The sequence below is a fragment of the Malaya genurostris genome, chromosome 3, assembly GCF_030247185.1.
Source record: "Malaya genurostris strain Urasoe2022 chromosome 3, Malgen_1.1, whole genome shotgun sequence".
NCBI lineage: Eukaryota > Metazoa > Arthropoda > Insecta > Diptera > Culicidae > Malaya > Malaya genurostris.
The window spans coordinates 24,010,981-24,031,364 of NC_080572.1; the positions used below are offsets into that span (position 1 = coordinate 24,010,981).

Below are 20,384 nucleotides of genomic sequence, written 5' to 3' on the forward strand. Positions count from 1 at the left end.
TTTGCAGAAACATGTTCACCACAGTAGCATGGCTTCCCAGCAGAGGGCTGGTTTTATTCAATCCAAAAACATCGTTTGTTGAGGATATTTATGGTTATACGTTGCACTTTAAATGATATAAAAGTGATACCTACTTATTAACATACATATAATGTAACAAAATTGACTTTTGAGCATTTTTCACTGATGTGTTTCTTCGATGAGTGCCTTATTGGTATTGTAAGTCAGGTGCCAACATCTGTTCCGTGATTAGGGGATATCGTAAAGGTCTAACCAGGGTTGCTGAAATTCGCCTCACGCAACTCATTAACGTTCATCGCCTGCGAACGATTCAAGAACGGAGACAGCAAAGCATGTAATGCCGGACGAGGCAAAAGCTATGCTCAATATGTGACTGTCTGAGCGACTCGCAAGAGAGAAGAGATCTTGCTTTTCATGCTTGTTGCTATTCCGCCGTGAGCCATTCTCTACCATTTCAAGAGCAGGTATCATCAGGCACGAGTAGCGCTTACATTGAGTCAATTTTTGACTCACTGCGAGTCAAAATGCCAGCAATCATGAATGCAAGTGTACGAAAAAAATTGAAGACAAAAATTAGCGATGCGATGGAAGCAATTTTTTATTTTGCTTAGTTTAATTGTCTCGTAGATATTGCCCTGATAAAAAGTGTGCGTTGAACATCACAAATTAGCTTGGAAAACTTTAAACGTAATATCACTACTTATTATTGGAAGATGGCGAAACGATTGGGTTGGATAAAAATTAAACTGATAAATAAAACTGATAGTCTACTTCAAAACGTCGTTTAAAATCGTATACTAATGTACATATAATGTACTTCCTACTGCAATAAAACTAATGAAACAGTTTATTCAGATTTCACCGAATACTATTCTCACGTTCGTACTCGGTGCTGTTGTAATTTTGCGGCAAGTAATGGCAGATAGATTTTAAAAAAGCTGGAGTTGAATCACCTGAGGGCAATCACTTTTGTAAAGTGAAAATTTTGCAGTTTATATGGCTTATATAAGAAATAAAATAAAAGGAATTATTTTCCACATATAACTGTAGCAACACTTTTGATTCTCTTTCGGGTTGGTTTAATATTTATTTTATTTATGATTTTGAAAATGGACTGAAATATCTACAGTGATATTTTTTAAATCACATATGATTATGAATGATCAAGTCCAATACGCAATATCAATATGCAATGCAAATAGAGTGACAAAAATATATTCTGAATATTGATTATAGAGGCAAGTCTAATCTTTTAATTCCAGGGATGATTTATTTTCTCATGTTTTTATTATATTAAACACAATTTAACGCTTCTTCGCATAGATTTGATTTATAGAAGTAATAGGAGTGCAGGGTTTTCCACAACGTTTGAACCTACTGAGACGCCATGTAACTGCTTGCTCTGCAAAAATCAAAGCAATTAAGAAGAATGGCTAACAAAGAAATAGTCATTACTAACTAAATACTCATTCAGCATCTTTTACCATACATCTACGCAAATTATCGATTAGAATAACTGTACTACGATCAGGAAATTAACACTTTTAAATTGAGAATCACGGTTGTGGTTCCGGCCAACTGCCACAGGATGTCGAAGCATTTTGTAAAACGCAACATAAAATTGGAGGAATAGATGTTCCATTGAAATTTACTTTTGCATTTTTGTATCGCCTTATTAACTTAGTCCTATTTTAATGCATTCATTAAATTTTTGCATTTAATATTATCATTTTTGGAGTTTCACAAAACTATTGCCTCGTAAGTTTTGCTTCCAAAAGCAAACAGCAAAATAATAACGTAATGTGATATCAGTTGAGAAATTGATGAGCTGAAATCAAATTAAGATTACAATCTGATATTGCTGTCAAAAATGTATTGAAAATAAAATGTTCTACGATTGACTCCCGAAGTGATCGGTTTAGCTTTTTTTTAAAAAAGAACATCCGCTAGAAGAAATTGTAAATTCAATTTCATAACATTTTACAATATTCATATTACAGAGGAAACGATTTCATTTTGAAAAATAACACAATCCGCGTGGTTTATCGATTTGTCAGATAGTACGATTTAGAATTTTTGTTACTCATATCACACATTCAGTTTTGAAACTACTCATTGTATTATTTACCTTAAAACTGTGTTGAGCAAAAAAATTTTTACGTGAATACTTCAAGGATCACATACAAAGAGTCCAAATGAAATATAATTCTGTTATCACATAATCAGGAGATAGTAGGAGAATATAGGATCAAGAAAAAAAATATGCATTTAATTCCACTTTATTTGACGTCACTAATGTCACGAGACAGATAATTTTGTTGTGTTTGATTGTATGATACTTGATTTTTAGATATTTATTTCGTTATTGGAAACTGCGGAAGGTCTTCATTGCACGATTATCCATGGCACAGTTTCCAACAAGTAACTGTAGAGAGTTTGTTTGTTTTTGATAATAATAGAAATATCATTCTTCAGTAAAATCTTATGTTGGCCTCCAAATTAGTGCCTTATACAAAATTATAGAAGTTCTACTTCGGTTTTAGTTTCTATTATATTGTAGCTCTAACGCTCTGTATATTGAATGTGACGGAATTATTTGGTGTTTATGGTTCTTCTAGTATTTGTACGAACTGATAGTGTTTATCATCAAAGTTGGTCTCAACTTTTTTGGTAGTTGACTTGGTTCGACACAACTTGTCTCGAAGTCAATACAAATACTATTAGTTTATTATGAATGATTAACATGAAATTAAAAGCAATCATCACATATGTTTATAATTATTAAGGAAACGATCGTCGAATGGCTTTGTAATCGGTATATAAATAGTTTCACGATCATGAGAAACAATAATAATTGACAAAAACTTGGGACTATTACTTCTCAGGCATAATAAACAACCCTACATTCGACCGAATGAAAAATACCAATTTGGCATTTCGAATGAGGTATAATTTGTTTGGAAAAGTCGAACTCGATCGAAACACAAAATGAATTTATTATAGAACTACGGAATAGGAGTGAAAGTTACATATTTACGACACACAAAAACGCTCCATTAATAACCCTTTACAGTTTGATGTTTAATCAATAACATATTCTGGTAGGTATCAAAGTTGTCCCTAACGCTACAAATCACGATTAAAGTATAGCAAACACCGAAGAAATGTGCAGTGAAGACAATTCAAAAAGATTCGACATCTTTCTTATAAGCTTTATACAGGAATAAAATTTTATCCTGGGCGGTCATTCAGTTGTACCGCCATACGTCGCAGAGAACGAATCACCGTGAGTAGAAAATTCGACTCAACGCGAGTCATCATCACCACCGAATAGCTTTCTACCTAAATGCTTCGAAACGAACTCACTGTGAGTCAACAGAGTGCATATAAGATGCTTGCTTGCTTTGCCAAGCGGTTCAATTCTCTGAGTGGAAGAAAAGAATGAATAAAGCAGACACGGAATATATACAAACTGCTCGCCGCACGGGTAGAGCATCGCCGGTGAAGAGAATAGTTCACGAGTAATGTTTCACTGATAGGATCAGCAACCTTGGGTCTAACCGCACCTGGCCGATCCGACAACACCGATCTGCGTATGTGCGCATGCATACACTCAGGCAAAAAATATATGGAATTTCATAATGATGTCGTATGGTTTTTAGCCACAAGAATATTGTATGCGAATCATAAGATTGCCTTATGAAGTCACGAAAATTGGAATTCCAATAAAACGCCTTATGAAATTCATACGAAATTTTTAGGATCATTGTGCGAAATTTCAATGACAAACATAACTTCTCTCATATACTGTGGAATTCATAAGTTGTTCGTATGAAAACTATAACAGTGATAGATGAGATGTATACTGCAGAGGTATATTTTTCATATTAATCTTCTGAAACGGTGATTTTAGTGATTTTTGATGCATCATAAGATTTGCCTTATGATTTTCACTACTCAATTTGCCTGAGTGTAGGTACGCCGGACCCGACATCAAATTTATATCCTTGTTAACGATATTTCCCACCGAGTTTTTTGCACCGGAGCGACGAACGTTCGGTTTCATAACCGAAGAGGAGAAAAAGATAGGCAGTGTCACCTCGACCAGGTGCAGTTAGACCTTAAAATATTTCCAACATCATTTTTTACGTTTTTTCATCTTTGCTATTAATGACAGTTTGAAATTACACTTCAATTCTAGAACCGTAAATAAGATTCGGATGGAATTCAACAGCAGTCTACAGAACCATTAGCTCCTGAATTTAAACAAAAAAATTATGAAAATAGGCTCAGCCATCACTGAGAAAAAGAAAATAGTTTCTTTTTGCAATTTATGATCACTATTTCCGGAACTGTGATCGGTTTACATGGTAGGCTATTAAAAAGTAAATATTTTCACAATGTAATTCCGGAACCGGAAGTCGCACCCAGTTAAAATAATTAGCGCTTTATGGGTATGTTAAATCTTTAAATCTTGGTTTATGAAAATAGGTTCAGCCAGCTCCGAGACAAATGAGTGCAATTTTGTGATTTTATTTGCACGGAACCGAAAGTTGGATGCAATTTAAATACTATAACATTCTATGTGAAGCTATGACTGTTCATATGAATCTGAGCGTCAAAGGAGTGCACATTTTTGTCACACAAATTTTGTGATCTCGATGAACTGATTCAAATGGTATACGACATTCGGTTCCCCGGTCCTCGTCTCAAAAGACAATTTTCTCAGTGATTCCATATACTTTCTATATGAGATAAGTAAAAATAGGGCTGTATTGTTCAGATCCACAAGAGAACGCGAGAAATCTCTACAGTACTCAAGGGGTGAGACGGGTCACCACTGATCGGGTGATCCACAGTGAGCCTAACATTGCACGTCGCCCACGTAAGGGTATCCGATCGGGATGTGTAGTGAACGTGTGTAAGTTTCATGTAACCAAATCTTAGACATGGCAGAACTTTTTGTTCTTTGTCGTCGAAAATAATTCTTAGAGAATTTTAGGTGCCGTTTAGTATGTTGGTGTTACTGATGAGAGTTGTTAATCAGGATCATCGAACACTAGATGATCAAGATCATCCAGCATCTTCCTCAAACGCAAAGAATCAATATAATATCGATGAAAATCGTTACCTCGCGTGTAAAGCGATCGGTGTACAAAGTAATCACAAAACGAAAATGGATTGTTTCTTGGTTGATAGTAAACTAAAGTAAAGCCTTGATGTTACATTCCTTTTGTGGGATTTAACCTATGGTTACGTAAATCTTCGCAGCGTACAGAACTGTTGATACAATCCTATTGACACTAAAAATCCTTCCAGGTCGGGGCTCGAACATACAACGTGCTTGTTAGACCAATGCTCTACCCGTATAAAAAGCGATAGCAATCTTATATCAAAGTAATAGTTCATTTTTCTATCATTTAAGTAATGATTGGGCATTAACTAAATATTTAAATTGCAAATAATAATTCAATTTGGTTTAAGAGCTTCGTCATTTGGGGGTTTGGTCCCTCGTGGGTAGCCGGTTTGTGCAAAGTGCAGATGACTTATTTCTTGTTTTTACGTTTCGTCTTCGACTCATCAGTGCATCAGCAGATTATGTTTAACTGCTGATGCAAAACCCCCGGATCAACATAATCCGCTGAGCAGACGTAAAGTTAATACATTTTGCTTCTTTTACAATTCCGAGCTTGTTTTGCAATTCCGCAACTTAGAGGTAATATAATTTATGTAGGTATAAAACCAACGTAATGAACAAATTGTTAGAAAATTTGGATTACTTCTATAAATATTTTAGAAATTTTTAGTGAATTTGGTAAAAATTCGAGAAAAACTCGAATTTTGTATGTTATTCATTGAAATTTTAGATTATAAAATAGTTATTCATCAATATTATTCTGCTCATGCGGGTGACAATTTTAAGTATTCTGTTTAACTATTTTAGCTCTTAATTCAACCTCACGAATGTCACTTTAAGCTCTTTTACTAGTCGAAGACAAGGGCTTAATAGGGTATGCTTTAACTATTCTCTTCTGATCGGGTATGCATAAAACCGCCAACCCGAGATCATTGATTGGCTGATTGGTGGTTGATTGTTGTACTGCTAAATTAGAATTTGAATTGAAGTAATTCATTATTAACATTTTCCTCGATTGTGAGGAAACAGCAGAATTTCAATAAAAAACATGTATCATATGATCTGTTCTGAAAAACAACATATGATCTGTTCTGGAATAATTACAAATGTAAATATATAAAAAAAATCAACCGAACTTGATCGATGTTATCCGATCATTTACGTGAACCAACCAAACCTTTCTAATCATTTGCCAATTCGGTGAGGTTTGCATTTGCACAGCTCGTATACGATATAATCTCAGCTCTGCTTCAACACCACCATCACAATTAAGTGAACTCGCCGTTTTTACCATGAATCGGTTGCTCAGTGGTATCGCGTACTGCTGCTGATATCACAACGACTACAGACAAAAGCCACAGCAGCACACCGATAACAGCAGGCCATAATCATCGAGGCAACACCTTTTCGCAGTTGTTATATTTCTGCGAAAGTGTGTATATCTTATTATGAAAGCATTTTTCTAAACTGTGTGGCATTATTACGAGTGGAACACCCACTAGGAATTTTTCGATGGTGCAGTTGTACGAACGATAACTCCACGAGATCGTCTCGTAAAGACGCAGAGTAGTGCGATGCCGAATCGCATCTCTGTTTCAGATGTCGATCTTTTGCACTTATGAATATTCAGTGTCATTATAATGGGTTATTTCAATCATTGAAGAAGTGATAAGGCGCATTCCAGCATTGATAGTATTTGGAGTAGTTTGAGAATTACATAAGTGAGCGAAAATAGGATACAAAGGAATCAGTGCATGTGAAATATAAACACGATCGAATACGGCATGTGATAGAGTAGTCGATTAACGATGCAGTGAGCCGGTATCGAGGAGATTATGATTATTAGCAGAAACATGTATTTGTAGGTTAACTGAGAGTGCGGCGAAGGTAATGAAAAATAGAAATATGTTGACGTTTACGGCATCATCTTTTGAACTGGTAGTCCGCTAGAGGAATAATCTAAATTTGGAATACGGTTCATCGACAACAGCGCATTTTTTAAATGGGTCGACCTAGATATACTAGTCATATGATTCAAGCTGCTTGTCTCACAACATCATAACACATGGGTCACAACTCACTATGGATCCTGCATACATTAATATGAATAATCCAATAATCCTGGTATAGAAGAATTGATTCGCAAAAAATATGTTAAAGTTAGTAACGTTTAATGCTCAACACGGACATGCGAATTGTGCTTGAATTACATAATATTTTTTGGATTGTCACTTGTCTAACAAACCTTTAAACAATATACGTACGGCCCGGCAGAATTGCGATAGCCCCGGAAGCCCAGCAATGAGCTCTAGTTCCGACACTGCCGGGCAAGGTCCGTGCAGGTGGTAACCCCAAATAGGACTGAATTTAGGTATCTCAATCAGTTTCTAATCCCAATTCGTTGATGACGTTTTGAGAGCAAGGAACAGTTGAGTAATTGTAGTACTTATCAATATGAAGAATATGTGTACTGAAGAAGTTGAGACCTTACGGAACACTGAAAAATATGAATATGTACTAAAATGTCGAATGACAAAAGGTCAAATGTCAGAACGTCGATGAACAAAAGGTCGAAACACCAAAAGGTCGAAAGGTAGAATGGTCGAATACGACAGAAAGTCGACATAACGAAAGGTCAAATGAAACGAATAGTAGAATAACCATAAAGTCGTAAATGCACTTCACAATTATTTGTTGAAATAAGCGGCGTCAATCTTCAATTGCTTAAACAAAAATCACCATAGCAAAGCTATTTTGGAAAAATTCAGTCTTCGTGCTGCGTACCTTCGGGCTGCGTAACAAACTACTGATATTACTACTATTAATTAAAATAATTATATTCGTGTTGTCCAATCACTACGAACTTTTGCGTCACTATAACAGAAGTATTAATTTCTGATTCAACAGACTTCGCCGCCGATTCTTAGCGTACAGAATCATTTCATGGCTAGTACTACGATCCTACTAACACTATGAATCCTTCCAGGAAGGGGCTCGAACATATGACAACTGGCTTGTAAGACCTGCACCGTATGCATTGAACCGCCAACCCGGGTTTTACTCTTCATTATTCCACACTGAAAATAATTTTCAGACTAGCATCATGTGCAAAGCACTTGAACTGTCATTTCTTGTGGAACACATGAAGTTCATGAAAACATACACTTAACTCATAAAATAAGTGTAAACCCTGTTGATATTAAGAGGAAATCATGCTACATTTATCTGAAATGCACATCAAAACGATAAGATATATCGTTACTTCTTGATTTTCAATGAATTTCATATGCATGTCACATTGTTTTCCACATAGATTTCAATTGAACACAGTTGACCGAATCACAGTCACATTGTTTTCCACATAGATTTCAATTGAACACAGTTGACCGAATCAAGTGTTTTGCACATACATTTGTGCTGTACTCATTTCCACTAGAAAATGAAGGGTTCAACATATGTAGTTCGATTCAATAGCAAAACACATCACATACAAAGGAAAACCACATCATTACTAATTGAAAAATAATCTGTTCTTGCATTTTAGTGAATTTGCACATGAAATCTTAAAACAAATAGTGTTGTTTATATATTCTGCATAAAATGTTCATTTCGACCTAAGTAACAATGAGAGATTCTCTTTGTTTACTTTCTCTTTCGATTATTACGGTTCTCTTAGCAATCCTTCTCTCCAATTATTTACCGATAATTATAACTAAAGCTATCATCTTTTAATCTGCACTGAAGAAATGACCGAAAAAAGCAGGAATATTTCGCAATAATCGAAAGAAAACAAAGAGAATCTCTCATTGTTACTTAGGTCGAAATGAACATTTTATACAGTATTGAAATAAAAAAGCACATTAAATTGAAGTGCAGCAGCAAATATACATCCACTGATTACAATGCAACCTGTTGATTTAAAGCAAAGTAATAATGAGTACAACTTTTCTACTTTATGGTATTCCAGTCAGGCTGATTTTAGTCGATTTATTAAGGGGGCAGACAATCAATACTACCTTCATAGGGGTCTGTCGCTGACGATGTTCAGCCAGCGACTGGCACCATTAAAGAAGGTGACAAGCGATTATTAATACACTCTCCTACTCAATGCTTGATCGGAGAAATAGGTATTAAGCGAGAAGACTAGTGTTTGATGGACAGAGAAGATGTTTGGATATAAGGTATCGGTCGGGTGACGGCCAGGATGTAGACCATGTTCGATGTACGCGCTATTGTGTCTGACTGGCGTTTTAGAGTGACTAAAACAAGATTCAGAGTAGCGAAATGGTAGCGCGTATGCACGGAATGCATAAGAACGCAGGTTCGAGTCCTGTCTCTGAGCGTATCTTTTTCCAAAAATTTATCTTTTCCATTAGTTTTTCATTCATTTGGCTTCTCCAATATATGTTTCCACCCAGTCATTGCAAAACTGATTTTAGTCATTTTTGTCTTCCGTCCCATGTTTTCAGAAATAATTGGCTCAATTGGCACGTTTTCCTAGTTATTTGGAGATTGTGCCTTGTTCCCTGAGTTAACGGTCGCTGCTGGTCGAGCTTTGGTTCTTTCCAGTAGTTGGTGGTTGTGATTCGGTTACAAGTATTCAAGGCTGCATGTAAGTTGCTATGCAAGGAATATAAAATGTTGTCTGTATATAATCACCAGGCTTACGTAAGTTACCTACGATTAGGAACGGGCATCAAAGGATACACAAAGGCTCGACTTTACGTATCTATATTGAAAAACTGCGATCCGCGAGCACCATGATAGAAACGTCTTGCACTTGCGTCGACCTTCTGGACGTAACTCTGCGAAACGCCTACCATTTTGGCTACATCACTTATAACTTACTCTTAAAAATTTCCGGTGTGGTGAATACATCTAAAGTGAATATAATCGACTCTAAGCTAACCGTGTCTGCCCCTCGTACATTGGGTGCAAAGCGGGATATAAACCCTCATGATATCATAAACATTTAACATACACTTTAAGCCGTTTACATTAATATATACTATATAAAATTTGAGAAAACTGATGAAATCATTATTGGAATCGATAGAACAATATAACTTAATGTCTGAAGATGATTTCATGCAAATGTTGACCGCGGCTCCGCTTTAGATGGCCCATGCAAGGTCCAATTTTGGCACACTCTCTCCAACATATCCACGAATAATATCACCAGCTCATAATCCACTCCAAACAGTGACTTTTTTAGATGCATTGGCAGCTCTTGCAATACTTCTGGCTGGTCTTCACTCCTGGCAATTTTGCTTGTTGACGTATCCATTAAACCAGAGATGAGCTTCGTCGCTGAACACAATTTTTCGATAAAAAGTGGACCTTCCTCCAACTTTTCCAGTGCCCATTCATGATTAACTTATATACCAAACGATGATTCCTGATTAAATTATATACCAACAACAAAAATCACCCTTTAGAAGCACTTAGAGAGCATTACGAAATACTACGAATTTTTTTCTCCATGTGGGTTGCGATAACTTACATGCGATTGAAAATCATTAACGACCACAACAACACACCGAAACAAAAACACGTGTCACGAAAATAATATTTCCACAAGAATACTGACGAAAGCCCATGGTTAAGTCTGGGGACATTTCAAATCAAAACATGGTAAAAAGATGGGCTGTCCATAAAAGACGTCACGCTTTTTTGACGATTTTTGACTCCCCATCCCCCCTTTGTCACAAATTGTCACAGAAGCAAAACACCCACCACCCCCTATGTCACATGTCACGAATCCAAAATAAATAAAACTCATCTCAATACTTTCTCAATATGTAAAGGGTGATTTTTTAAGAGCTTGAGAACTTTTTTAAACAATAAAACGCATAAAATTTGCAAAATCTCATCGGTTCTTTATTTTAAACGTTAGATTGGTACATGACATTTACTTTTTGAAGATAATTTCATTTAAATGTTGACCGCGGCTGCGTCTTAGGTGGTCCATTCGGAAAATCCGCTTTTTTATCGACAAATTTTGTTCAGCGATGAGGCTCATTTCTGGTTGAATGGCTACGTAAATAAGCAAAATTGCCGCATTTGGAGTGAAGAGCAACCAGAAGCCGTTCAAGAACTGCCCATGCATCCCGAAAAATGCACTGTTTGGTGTGGTTTGTACGCTGGTGGAATCATTGGACCGTATTTTTTCAAAGATGCTGTTGGACGCAACGTTACAGTGAATGGCGATCGCTATCGTTCGATGCTAACAAACTTTTTGTTGCCAAAAATGGAAGAACTGAACTTGGTTGACATGTGGTTTCAACAAGATGGCGCTACATGCCACACAGCTCGCGATTCTATGGCCATTTTGAGGGAAAACTTCGGAGAACAATTCATCTCAAGAAATGGACCGGTAAGTTGGCCACCAAGATCATGCGATTTGACGCCTTTAGACTATTTTTTGTGGGGCTACGTCAAGTCTAAAGTCTACAGAAATAAGCCAGTAACTATTCCAGCTTTGGAAGACAACATTTCCGAAGAAATTCGGGCTATTCCGGCCGAAATGCTCGAAAAAGTTGCCCAAAATTGGACTTTCCGAATGGACCACCTAAGACGCAGCCGCGGTCAACATTTAAATGAAATTATCTTCAAAAAGTAAATGTCATGTACCAATCTAACGTTTAAAATAAAGAACCGATGAGATTTTGCAAATTTTATGCGTTTTATTGTTTAAAAAAGTTCTCAAGCTCTTAAAAAATCACCCTTTATGACAAACCATACAAATGTGAGGGAAAAATCGATTTATTACATGCTGTCATTAGATTAAAAAATATCCCTAAAACTACAAAATCATCGGAATTATTTTATTAATATCAATTATATAAATTAACAAAAGTATTTGGTTGGAATTGATGAAACATTTAAATAATCTGTTTTATTCCTCCTAGGGGTACACAGATATATTATTGTTTTAGTTAAAGAATAATATTTCCTTAGTGTTGCATACAGGGCTGAGAAAATAAAGACCAAAACCTCATCAAAACGAGATCACTGCCGGAGAATCTTTTCATGATCAGTTGATCAGTGAATTTTAAATCACATCGATCAATATCGGTACTGATCTTCCGTCACACAATGGGTAGTGATTTTGAGCTAAAATGATTCTTGATTTAAGTAAGTTCAATCATTGGATGATTCGATAAGCTTTGATGTTGGTGGAGGAAAATAACATATGATCAAGATAAGACATGACATGATTTTCATTTTCGAATTTACAAGAAGAAGCTTTTACATCAACAAATACACATTTTCCTATAGAATGTAAACGTTTATTGTGGAAATTTTTTCAGGAAATAGGGCAAAGCAGTAATATAATTAGGTATTTCAAAAATGCGCTGATTGACGCAAATATTGGACGTCACATTCCAAACCCCCCCCTTCCCCGTGTCCCAAAGGTCCCTTTTAACGAAACATCTCCCTCCCCTTTGCGGCGTGACGTCTTTTATGGACAGCCCCTTATCGCACTCCAAACAAAATTCCATGAGATTCAGCTTGATTAAATTTATATCATATGTACTAGAACAGTTCATGATAACGGGATACAACCATAAATGAAGATTTTTCGAATAAAAAAGTTGAGCTTCGACTAATAAAACGTTCGAACTGCAAGCACAATTTTATAGACTAACAAAGAAGCCAGTTTCAGGCAATTTTGCTTCGTTGGTCAGTTAGTTGATTTAAAAACTTTTTTCGATCAACACTGGACATAGGCATGGCGACGACGGTTTTGCACCTTACTCAAGATCACAATCCGTTCTAATTTTATATCTTCCTTCAGATTTGGTCAAGCTCCTTTTAATTATCGAAGCTGTATTGAATTATTGGTTCCCAAGTTGTTGTTCCATAGTACTCCAAAAACGAAACTACTTGGGGTTGGATTCCCTGTATATGTGAGTCAGGGCCAGCGCGAAGAATCAAAAACAAACTGATTGCTTCATTTGTAGCGTCTGTCAACATGCGCGTTCAGCTACCTGCCTCCGTGAGCGAGAATTACGATACCTTTCGGTATTCCATTCGTAGCGAACCACAGCTGTACGCTAATATCTGCTCACCTGGTTTGATAGTGTGTCGTTTTATGAATGCGGGAGGTGTACCTCTCCCCATGGTGCTGTGCTATTACATCCACGGCCCGTTATGAATGACTACTACTACCAGAAAACGCAGTAACGACGACGATGACGGCGACGGGTGTCGAAGTCAATGGATGACTACCGCTCTGGAAGTCATTAGGCCAGCAGTGCCTTTTGTTATTTTATATAGACTAGAGCAGCGTGTCGCGACAGGCGATATGACCTTATAGCCTACGCTGTCCACCGGCTTAACTGTATTCTACCACTGATTTCGGCTTGTATAGGTGAAATAAACGGATGTATATGTGACTTAATTGCACGGTTTCGTGAATCTTGTTGACAGCCGAGCACCGTAGTATGGAATCAAAACGCGAAGAGTGAAGAATCGAAGCAGCAACCACCGCGAGGGTGTGATACACCTGAAGTGTTTAAAATGAATTCACGTGCTCGAAGCGCACTGTGTCTGTTGTTAGTATGTATAACGTTGATTAACGGAACCGATTCAACCATTGGTGAGCCTTTGAATAGCACCACCGTTAGTGATGTAGAGAACAGTATTGAATCTTCTAAAAAATCAGTAACAAATTCAACGGAATCTGTGAATTTAACGGATATGTATACGTCGTTTCCGTCGGCTGTGCACACGTCAGATGCAGTAGTGATTACCACCCAAGAAACGACAGAGCCGACCACTGCTGTGATTACCACATCAACTACGACTTTAACAATGACGTCAACGATTAAAACAGTTGCTGCACCTAGCATTTCTTCGGACGAAGGCTTCAGTTCAATTCCTGATAAATCACCAAATTGCTCTCAATTTCCGGTTAGTTCAATCACTAAATAACAGTTTCTTTCCAGATCAACCAAATAATGCATTCCAATGAAAGGTTTCGAAGGTTTAGTGTCGATGTTTGCCTTCTGGGAGAGCGTTTCATTTATGAATCACGATCAGACAATGAATGATGCTCATAGAAATGTAATTCGAGCGTAACAGAATTCCTTTTTGCCGGTAGACCATTGCTAATGATGAGCGAATATAAAACAAACTGGAAATTTGATCATTCATAACGAAGGGGATTTTTCACACTCACATCTCGTATCAAATCACAATATAAACACGCAAATCATGCCCATTGCAGTTTCATGCTGTTAAATTGAAATCGTAAAAAAATTACAAATTTTAACATCTTTTTCGTGGTTTGCAAATCTAAATATGAATTGATACGCTAAAAAAACCTGTCATTCGAGATTAAAGAGTTTAAAAAGTTCATTACATTTCTCAATCTCGAACGAAATCTCGAGCCTTCCTCTTGATGGAGCTCATCAGCGCCCGCAATATGGATGTCCTGGACGGGCCCACCACTTCGTCGAGATCACTTCTTGGAAATGACCCAGAATCTTTCGATTGGTTAAAATTCCAGACAATTCGGAGGATTCAGTAGCTTGGGGTCAAATGGATGTCATCGTCGATGATGTGATGAATGATTCCATTTTCAGACCAAAACTGCAAATCGCTTTCCAAGTCATAGTCTTCTTCTCGATCATGTCGGCAAACACGAGCTTGAATCTTTTCGGCACATCACCACGTCCAGTAGCAACGTGCAACTTTTGACGGGGAAGTTGCTTGAAATCGACTTTGATACATGTTTCGTCATCGATCAAAGTTCAGATCTTGTGTCGTACATGGGCATAGCACTCTTTTTGGCCATGAAAATCTGCTTCACTGGCTTTGTGAGACTTGTCTCCATCCCTGGCAAGTATGTTCCACACCGTTTGAAAGTTGGCGTTGTATTTTCTGGCCACATATCCGTTCCAAATACTGGGATTGGCTTTAACGCACCTTAACAACTTGCTACGCAGCTGCCTATCACTGATACGTAGTATTTGCATAGATTTATTTATTCCTTTGTAGAGTCATGGTTTCATTGTAGGTTTGAGCACTCGAAAAACCATTGTTTTCGACATTTTCAACATTTTAGCCGGCTTGGGACCTGATCATAGTTTTTTTTTATTCGAGTTCCATTTGATCAAACTTGCATCAATCGTTGTCTATAAAAGTGTAAAAAGAAAAATGTTAGACTAATGTATTGTATAAATGCACCTGAATGTATGTTCATACATTTGATTTTGAATGCTGTTAGAATACTATTCTAGCTCTGAAGAATAAATTAGATTGTGATTAAAGCATACAATTTTATGACATTGATAAATAAAAGCTTCTTATCTTTTTCGTTCCATTTGTTTTTCAGATAATATATTTTTGATATGATTTTTTATATTTTTGATATGATTGATCCAAATATTTGGATTTGGATAGAATGAACATTTTTTCAAATAATTATATGACGGTTTAGAATCATCGGAATTGGGGGATTTTGATACCAAATATATTTTATGAGACTCGTTTTACATACGCTTTTTTCATTTTTCGGTGAATTCTCAATGCTCAGTGCAGAAAAAGTGCGGAAGCATACCTACCGGGATCAATACGCGAAATGAAAACAGGATAACTTCAAAAGTCATTCTCCAAAAATATATATATTTTTAATTCTCTTCAGAAGAAATATATTCGCAAACATAATAATAAAAGCAATTGTCAATTTGTATATAGTTATGTAAAATTAAGAAGAATTTTTCCCTCTTTTACATCGTTGCTCTAAATGATTTGAAATTTAAAACACTTTTTCAAACTAAATGGTTTGAAATCTTAAACACATTTCACCCTATAGTTCCGGAACCGCAAATTGCCCGGATGAAATTCAATAACAATGTATGGGACTATAAAACCTTTCATTTGAGCCGAAGTTTGTTAAAAACGGTCGAGCCATCTCTGAAAATAGAGGAGTGAGTTCTGTTTCCCAGCCGAAGAAGCTTTGGGTTGCTGCATGTAGTGACGAGATGTTTGGGTCCTCGTGGACCGTGGCGGTTGGCCGGCATTCTGGTGTAACTTTGGTTGTGCCGTTAGATAGTTCCCTGAGTCTGTTCGTCGTGTTTGTCGCTGCTCTGGTCGCGAGTTGGCTCCGTAGCTGTTTCGGTAGCTTTTTGTCCCTCTTCCAGGCAAAGAATTCGATCGTTTTAGTGGAGTGTTTTCTCCGTTGCTGCTAACCGAAGTCGGTTCGTTTAGTAAGTTACTAAAATAGATATGTAGGCTATATTAGTAACTAATATAGATTTGTAGGCTATATTAGTTAGTTAGTTAGAACAGTTTTAAGCAAAATCTAGAAGTAATTTTTTCATTTATTGCCTCGTCGTTCTAAATGACGGTGTGTAATTTTGAACACATTGTACCCTTTAGTTCCGGAACCGGAAGTCGGATTCGGATGGAATTCAATAGCAGCCTATGGTACCATAAGACCTTTCTTTCGAGCCTGTTTTTGAAAATCATTGTAGCAATCTCTGAGAAAATTGAGTTACATTATTTGACACATACACACGCATACAATCATACATATGCACACACGTACAGACACTGCTCATCTCGACGAACTTTGGCGAATAGTATAGGACACTTAACAATTCGGGCCAATTTTTACTCGTCGATTTTCGAATTGATTGAATAGCCTTTCTCTATGAATAAGACAAAACCCTTCTTAGTCCACCTAGTGGTGTGATAATACCTTTCTCTTGCCATATAAATAGTCTCATCAAAATATTTATAAGATTCTATCTTCGTTCACTAGTATCTTGATCTAATCAAATAACCTAATAGTAGCTTTCAAGAGTCTTTTGAAATCGATTCTTCCATCTTCAATATTGGTACAATAAAAAACACTGGGATTTGTCGGTCACATATATTATTACATCTCTCGAGCCAGAAATGTTCGCCTAAACCTTAACAAATAAGCCTAAGTTCATTAAAATTCGTTGAGTCATCTTCAAAATAATTCAGTTGATGTAAAATGTGCGTCACTTATACTATTATATCTCCGGAGCCGAAAGTGGCAACCATATGAAATGCTCAAAAGTAGCTTCCAAGCGAGCCTAGATATGTTAAAATCGGCAAAGCTAAAATAAAAATTGAGCTGTAAAAATAATGCGTTTTGTCGGTTATGTCACTTATACCTTCACATCTCCGGAACCAGAAGTGACAGCTCCGTTCGAAAGTCGGTTTTGCCAGCAATTCTATTACCTTTCTATAGAGAAAGGTAAAAAGTGCGGTTGGTCGGTTATGTCACTTCTTTGGAACCGAAAGTATAAACCATTTGATCTTCGAACTTGATCCACACTCTTTTCATGTTTTTGGCTATCCCGGGCGTGTTGTCTAATGCTAAGAGCGCTGGTTCTAAAAACCACGGAGGGGTTCGATGGGGAAGGCTTTTGAACCAAAATGGCCAAATTCCACAAAAGGAGTGTAATATCAAAGTGTTTCATTCATCTGTCGTTTTCTTTAAACTTATTTATTTGTTGGCAGAAATGTAAATATCTATACGAAATGTTCAAAACGACGTATGTTACAATGAGAGATTCTCTTTCGATTACTACGGTACTCTTAGCAATCCTTCACTCCAATTATCTATCGATAATAACAACTAAAGCTATCATCTTTTAATCTGCACTGAAGAAATGACCGGAAAATGCAGGAATATTTCGCAATAATCGAAAGAGAAAGTAAACAAAGAGAATCTCTCATTATAACATACGTCGTTTTGAACATTTTATACAGATATGATCTTTCAATGAAAACAAAAAATATTATATGAATAAATTATAATAGAAATACACTTACCCTATAATCGTTTATTTTCTCAGCTCTCACCACACCAGCCAGTATACGACAAAGACTCTCTGATCAACAAGTGCTGCCCGTTTGGTGAAATATTCGAACCAGCAGGAGACGGTCGCTTCCGGTGTACTTCCGGACAGCGCACACTGGATGTGGAAACCATTTATGCCGTGTTCTACGGAAACTCCGAATGTATTGAGGACAAGGAAAATAAGTTGCATTTCAACTATCAACCGAACGACTCCTGCTTCGGAAACAATCTAACTTTTCAGTACAGTCGGGAGCAAGGTGATCAGCTGTTTGTGATCCAGAACGGATCGCTGTTGGTGCTAGAGGAGGGTGGTTTCATGTCGGTGTTTGATTGGTACTGCGTCGAGGTCGACACCGAATCGAGACTGCTGGCAAAAGCTTGTGATGAGGTGAAACCAATTATTTTGCGAACCACGGCTGTTCTGATCTACATTGGAATGGTGATCGCTTCGTTGACGCTACTTTTCACTTGTGCGGCTTATGCTTTGGTACCGATGCTAAACGATACCTTCGGTTATCTGTTAGCGGGCCATACCGGAGCCTTCCTGGTGGGATTGATCTTGATGACACTAGCAGTATGTGGTGACCGGTGTATCGAGCAAAGTAATGTTGGTAGGTTTGTCCTATTCTTCATATTTTAATTATTCATAAGCTTCTACTTGTTTTGAAGATGTGCTCCAAATATTTGCTCAGATATTTCTGATGTCATCGATTTATGCCTTTGTTTTCATGAACGTGTTCAACTACGCATGTGCTGCTTACTACATCCCTAACGGACTGAAATTCGATACCAAAAACAAAAGGGATGTATTCGTTTATATTGGTGTGTTCTATATCATAGCGTTAATACCTCTGTTTCTTCCGTGGAGGCGTAAGATATCGACGTAAAGAACAGTGTAACAGGAATAATTGTTTTCTTTTCCTTCCAGGCTTTCTAATGTTCCACCTTATATTGTACATCTACTACCTCGTGACAGCTGTAGTGCTTTACTTAAGCCATCAGACCATTCGATCGTTGGCAGATAGTAAATTTGTGAGGTTCACTGTTTCTCAGCAGAACTACAACGAACTGACTTACACCGAAGCGGTTAACGCTCAGCCACAGATAAACGGGGAACGATTGAAGGATGTCAGAGGACTGTAAGTATTGTATTGGTACAACTAAAAAGCCCGTCAGTTCAGTTTGCGCTGTTTCAGAAATCGCCTCTGCACCATTGAAGCCATTTTCACTCTAGTCTGCTGGATTATATTCAGTTCTCTGCAACGCAGCATAGACAGTCAGCATGATATTTTCCGGATCGGATGCGCTTACGCGATCATCTTCCAGGGCATGCTTATTGGAGTGCTATTTGTGGGTGGCCGAAAAAAATGGACAATTATTCGCGAGTGCTGGAACAATTCCGGCTCGATTGATCTGAGGGCCATGGAGATGGAGCGGGAAATGTTGACGCTAGATCGAAAAACACCGCTTTCGTAATAAATCTCTAGAGGATGCTTTCGTTTAGAGAAATATTGCTGAACTACCATATCTATTTAGCCAGTTTTCGACTGAGTTCCTGAAAACAGGTTTTATTGTATTAGTTGGTTGATAACGTAGAATGGTATTAAGGCAATATTTTCTCATAACTCCGTGTGCAAACTGAGCCATAGACGCACATCAGTGTTGCCAAGGATTAGTTTCGTTTTGGTATACAACATGAAATCATTACTCGATCGGTTTAGTAGTAAAATTGCGGAACAATGTGTTCACTTGCGTCAGTATGGCTTTCAATGGCCAAAGAAATACTTAAGAAAAAACGATTTCAACAAGAATACTGTCCAAGAAAATATGTTATGTTTTTGGCGAGCAGAGTTTCGACCTCAAATAAGAATTAAACCAAAACATTTAATATAAGTTATATAAAGTAGTGCTAATTAGTTACATACATTTAATTATAGAATAAAATAATAAAATTATTCTTGTAGAAGTACTTCAATTCATGATGGATTTTATTTGTACTCTTGCAAAATGCAAACATAAAATTCCTTTGAAATTATTCGTTACATTCTATTCAAATGTTGGACAATTTTAGAAACGGACACACTGCTTTTAAGGGTTTTGATGAATGGTTGAATCCCTTGTAAAACTACTAGTTCATAGACTCATCTGTAATGAAAACTAGTGCTTTTGATTAACAGTCGCAAATCGCGTGCCAAATTAGGAATTTTCGTTATTTCACAAATTGAATATTCTAGTTAATTCACAAATTGAATTTTCTAGTTAATTTACAAATAGATTTTAGTCAAAACTAACCTTTTAAAAGAATTTATTCCTTTAAACTACCAAATTCTGTCCCAATTGAAGATGCAACATTAAAATCTGCCTTTATTAACATTA

The 20,384-nt window shown here is 36.9% G+C and overlaps 1 protein-coding gene across 4 annotated transcripts; it reads left to right on the forward strand.

Annotated features, from left to right (window-relative positions):
* Positions 1-6,599: 6,599 nt before the first annotated feature.
* LOC131438348 (uncharacterized) lies at positions 6,600-19,985 on the forward strand. Of its 4 annotated transcripts, none has more exons than XM_058608311.1 (6): positions 6,600-7,045; positions 13,536-14,077; positions 18,004-18,619; positions 18,678-18,878; positions 18,937-19,147; positions 19,205-19,985. In XM_058608311.1, exons 2-6 carry the CDS (start codon positions 13,685-13,687, stop codon positions 19,482-19,484), a joined length of 1,701 nt encoding a protein of 566 aa, XP_058464294.1. In that variant the 5' UTR covers positions 6,600-7,045; positions 13,536-13,684; the 3' UTR covers positions 19,485-19,985. The 4 variants fall into 4 exon arrangements, with proteins under 4 accessions (XP_058464294.1, XP_058464293.1, XP_058464295.1 ...); XM_058608310.1 differs by having other exon boundaries at positions 13,595-14,077; XM_058608312.1 differs by lacking the exon at positions 6,600-7,045 and having other exon boundaries at positions 11,899-14,077; positions 18,678-18,830.
* The last annotated feature ends 399 nt before the right edge of the window (positions 19,986-20,384 follow it).

Coding starts and splice junctions, on each gene's coding strand:
- LOC131438348 (XM_058608311.1), top strand. CDS start 13,685: ATGAATTCACGTGCTCGAAGCGCACTGTGTCTGTTGTTAGTATGTATA. Junction 18,620..18,677: donor TATCGAGCAAAGTAATGTTG/GTAGGTTTGTCC, acceptor CTTGTTTTGAAG/ATGTGCTCCAAATATTTGCT. Junction 19,148..19,204: donor TTGAAGGATGTCAGAGGACT/GTAAGTATTGTA, acceptor GCGCTGTTTCAG/AAATCGCCTCTGCACCATTG.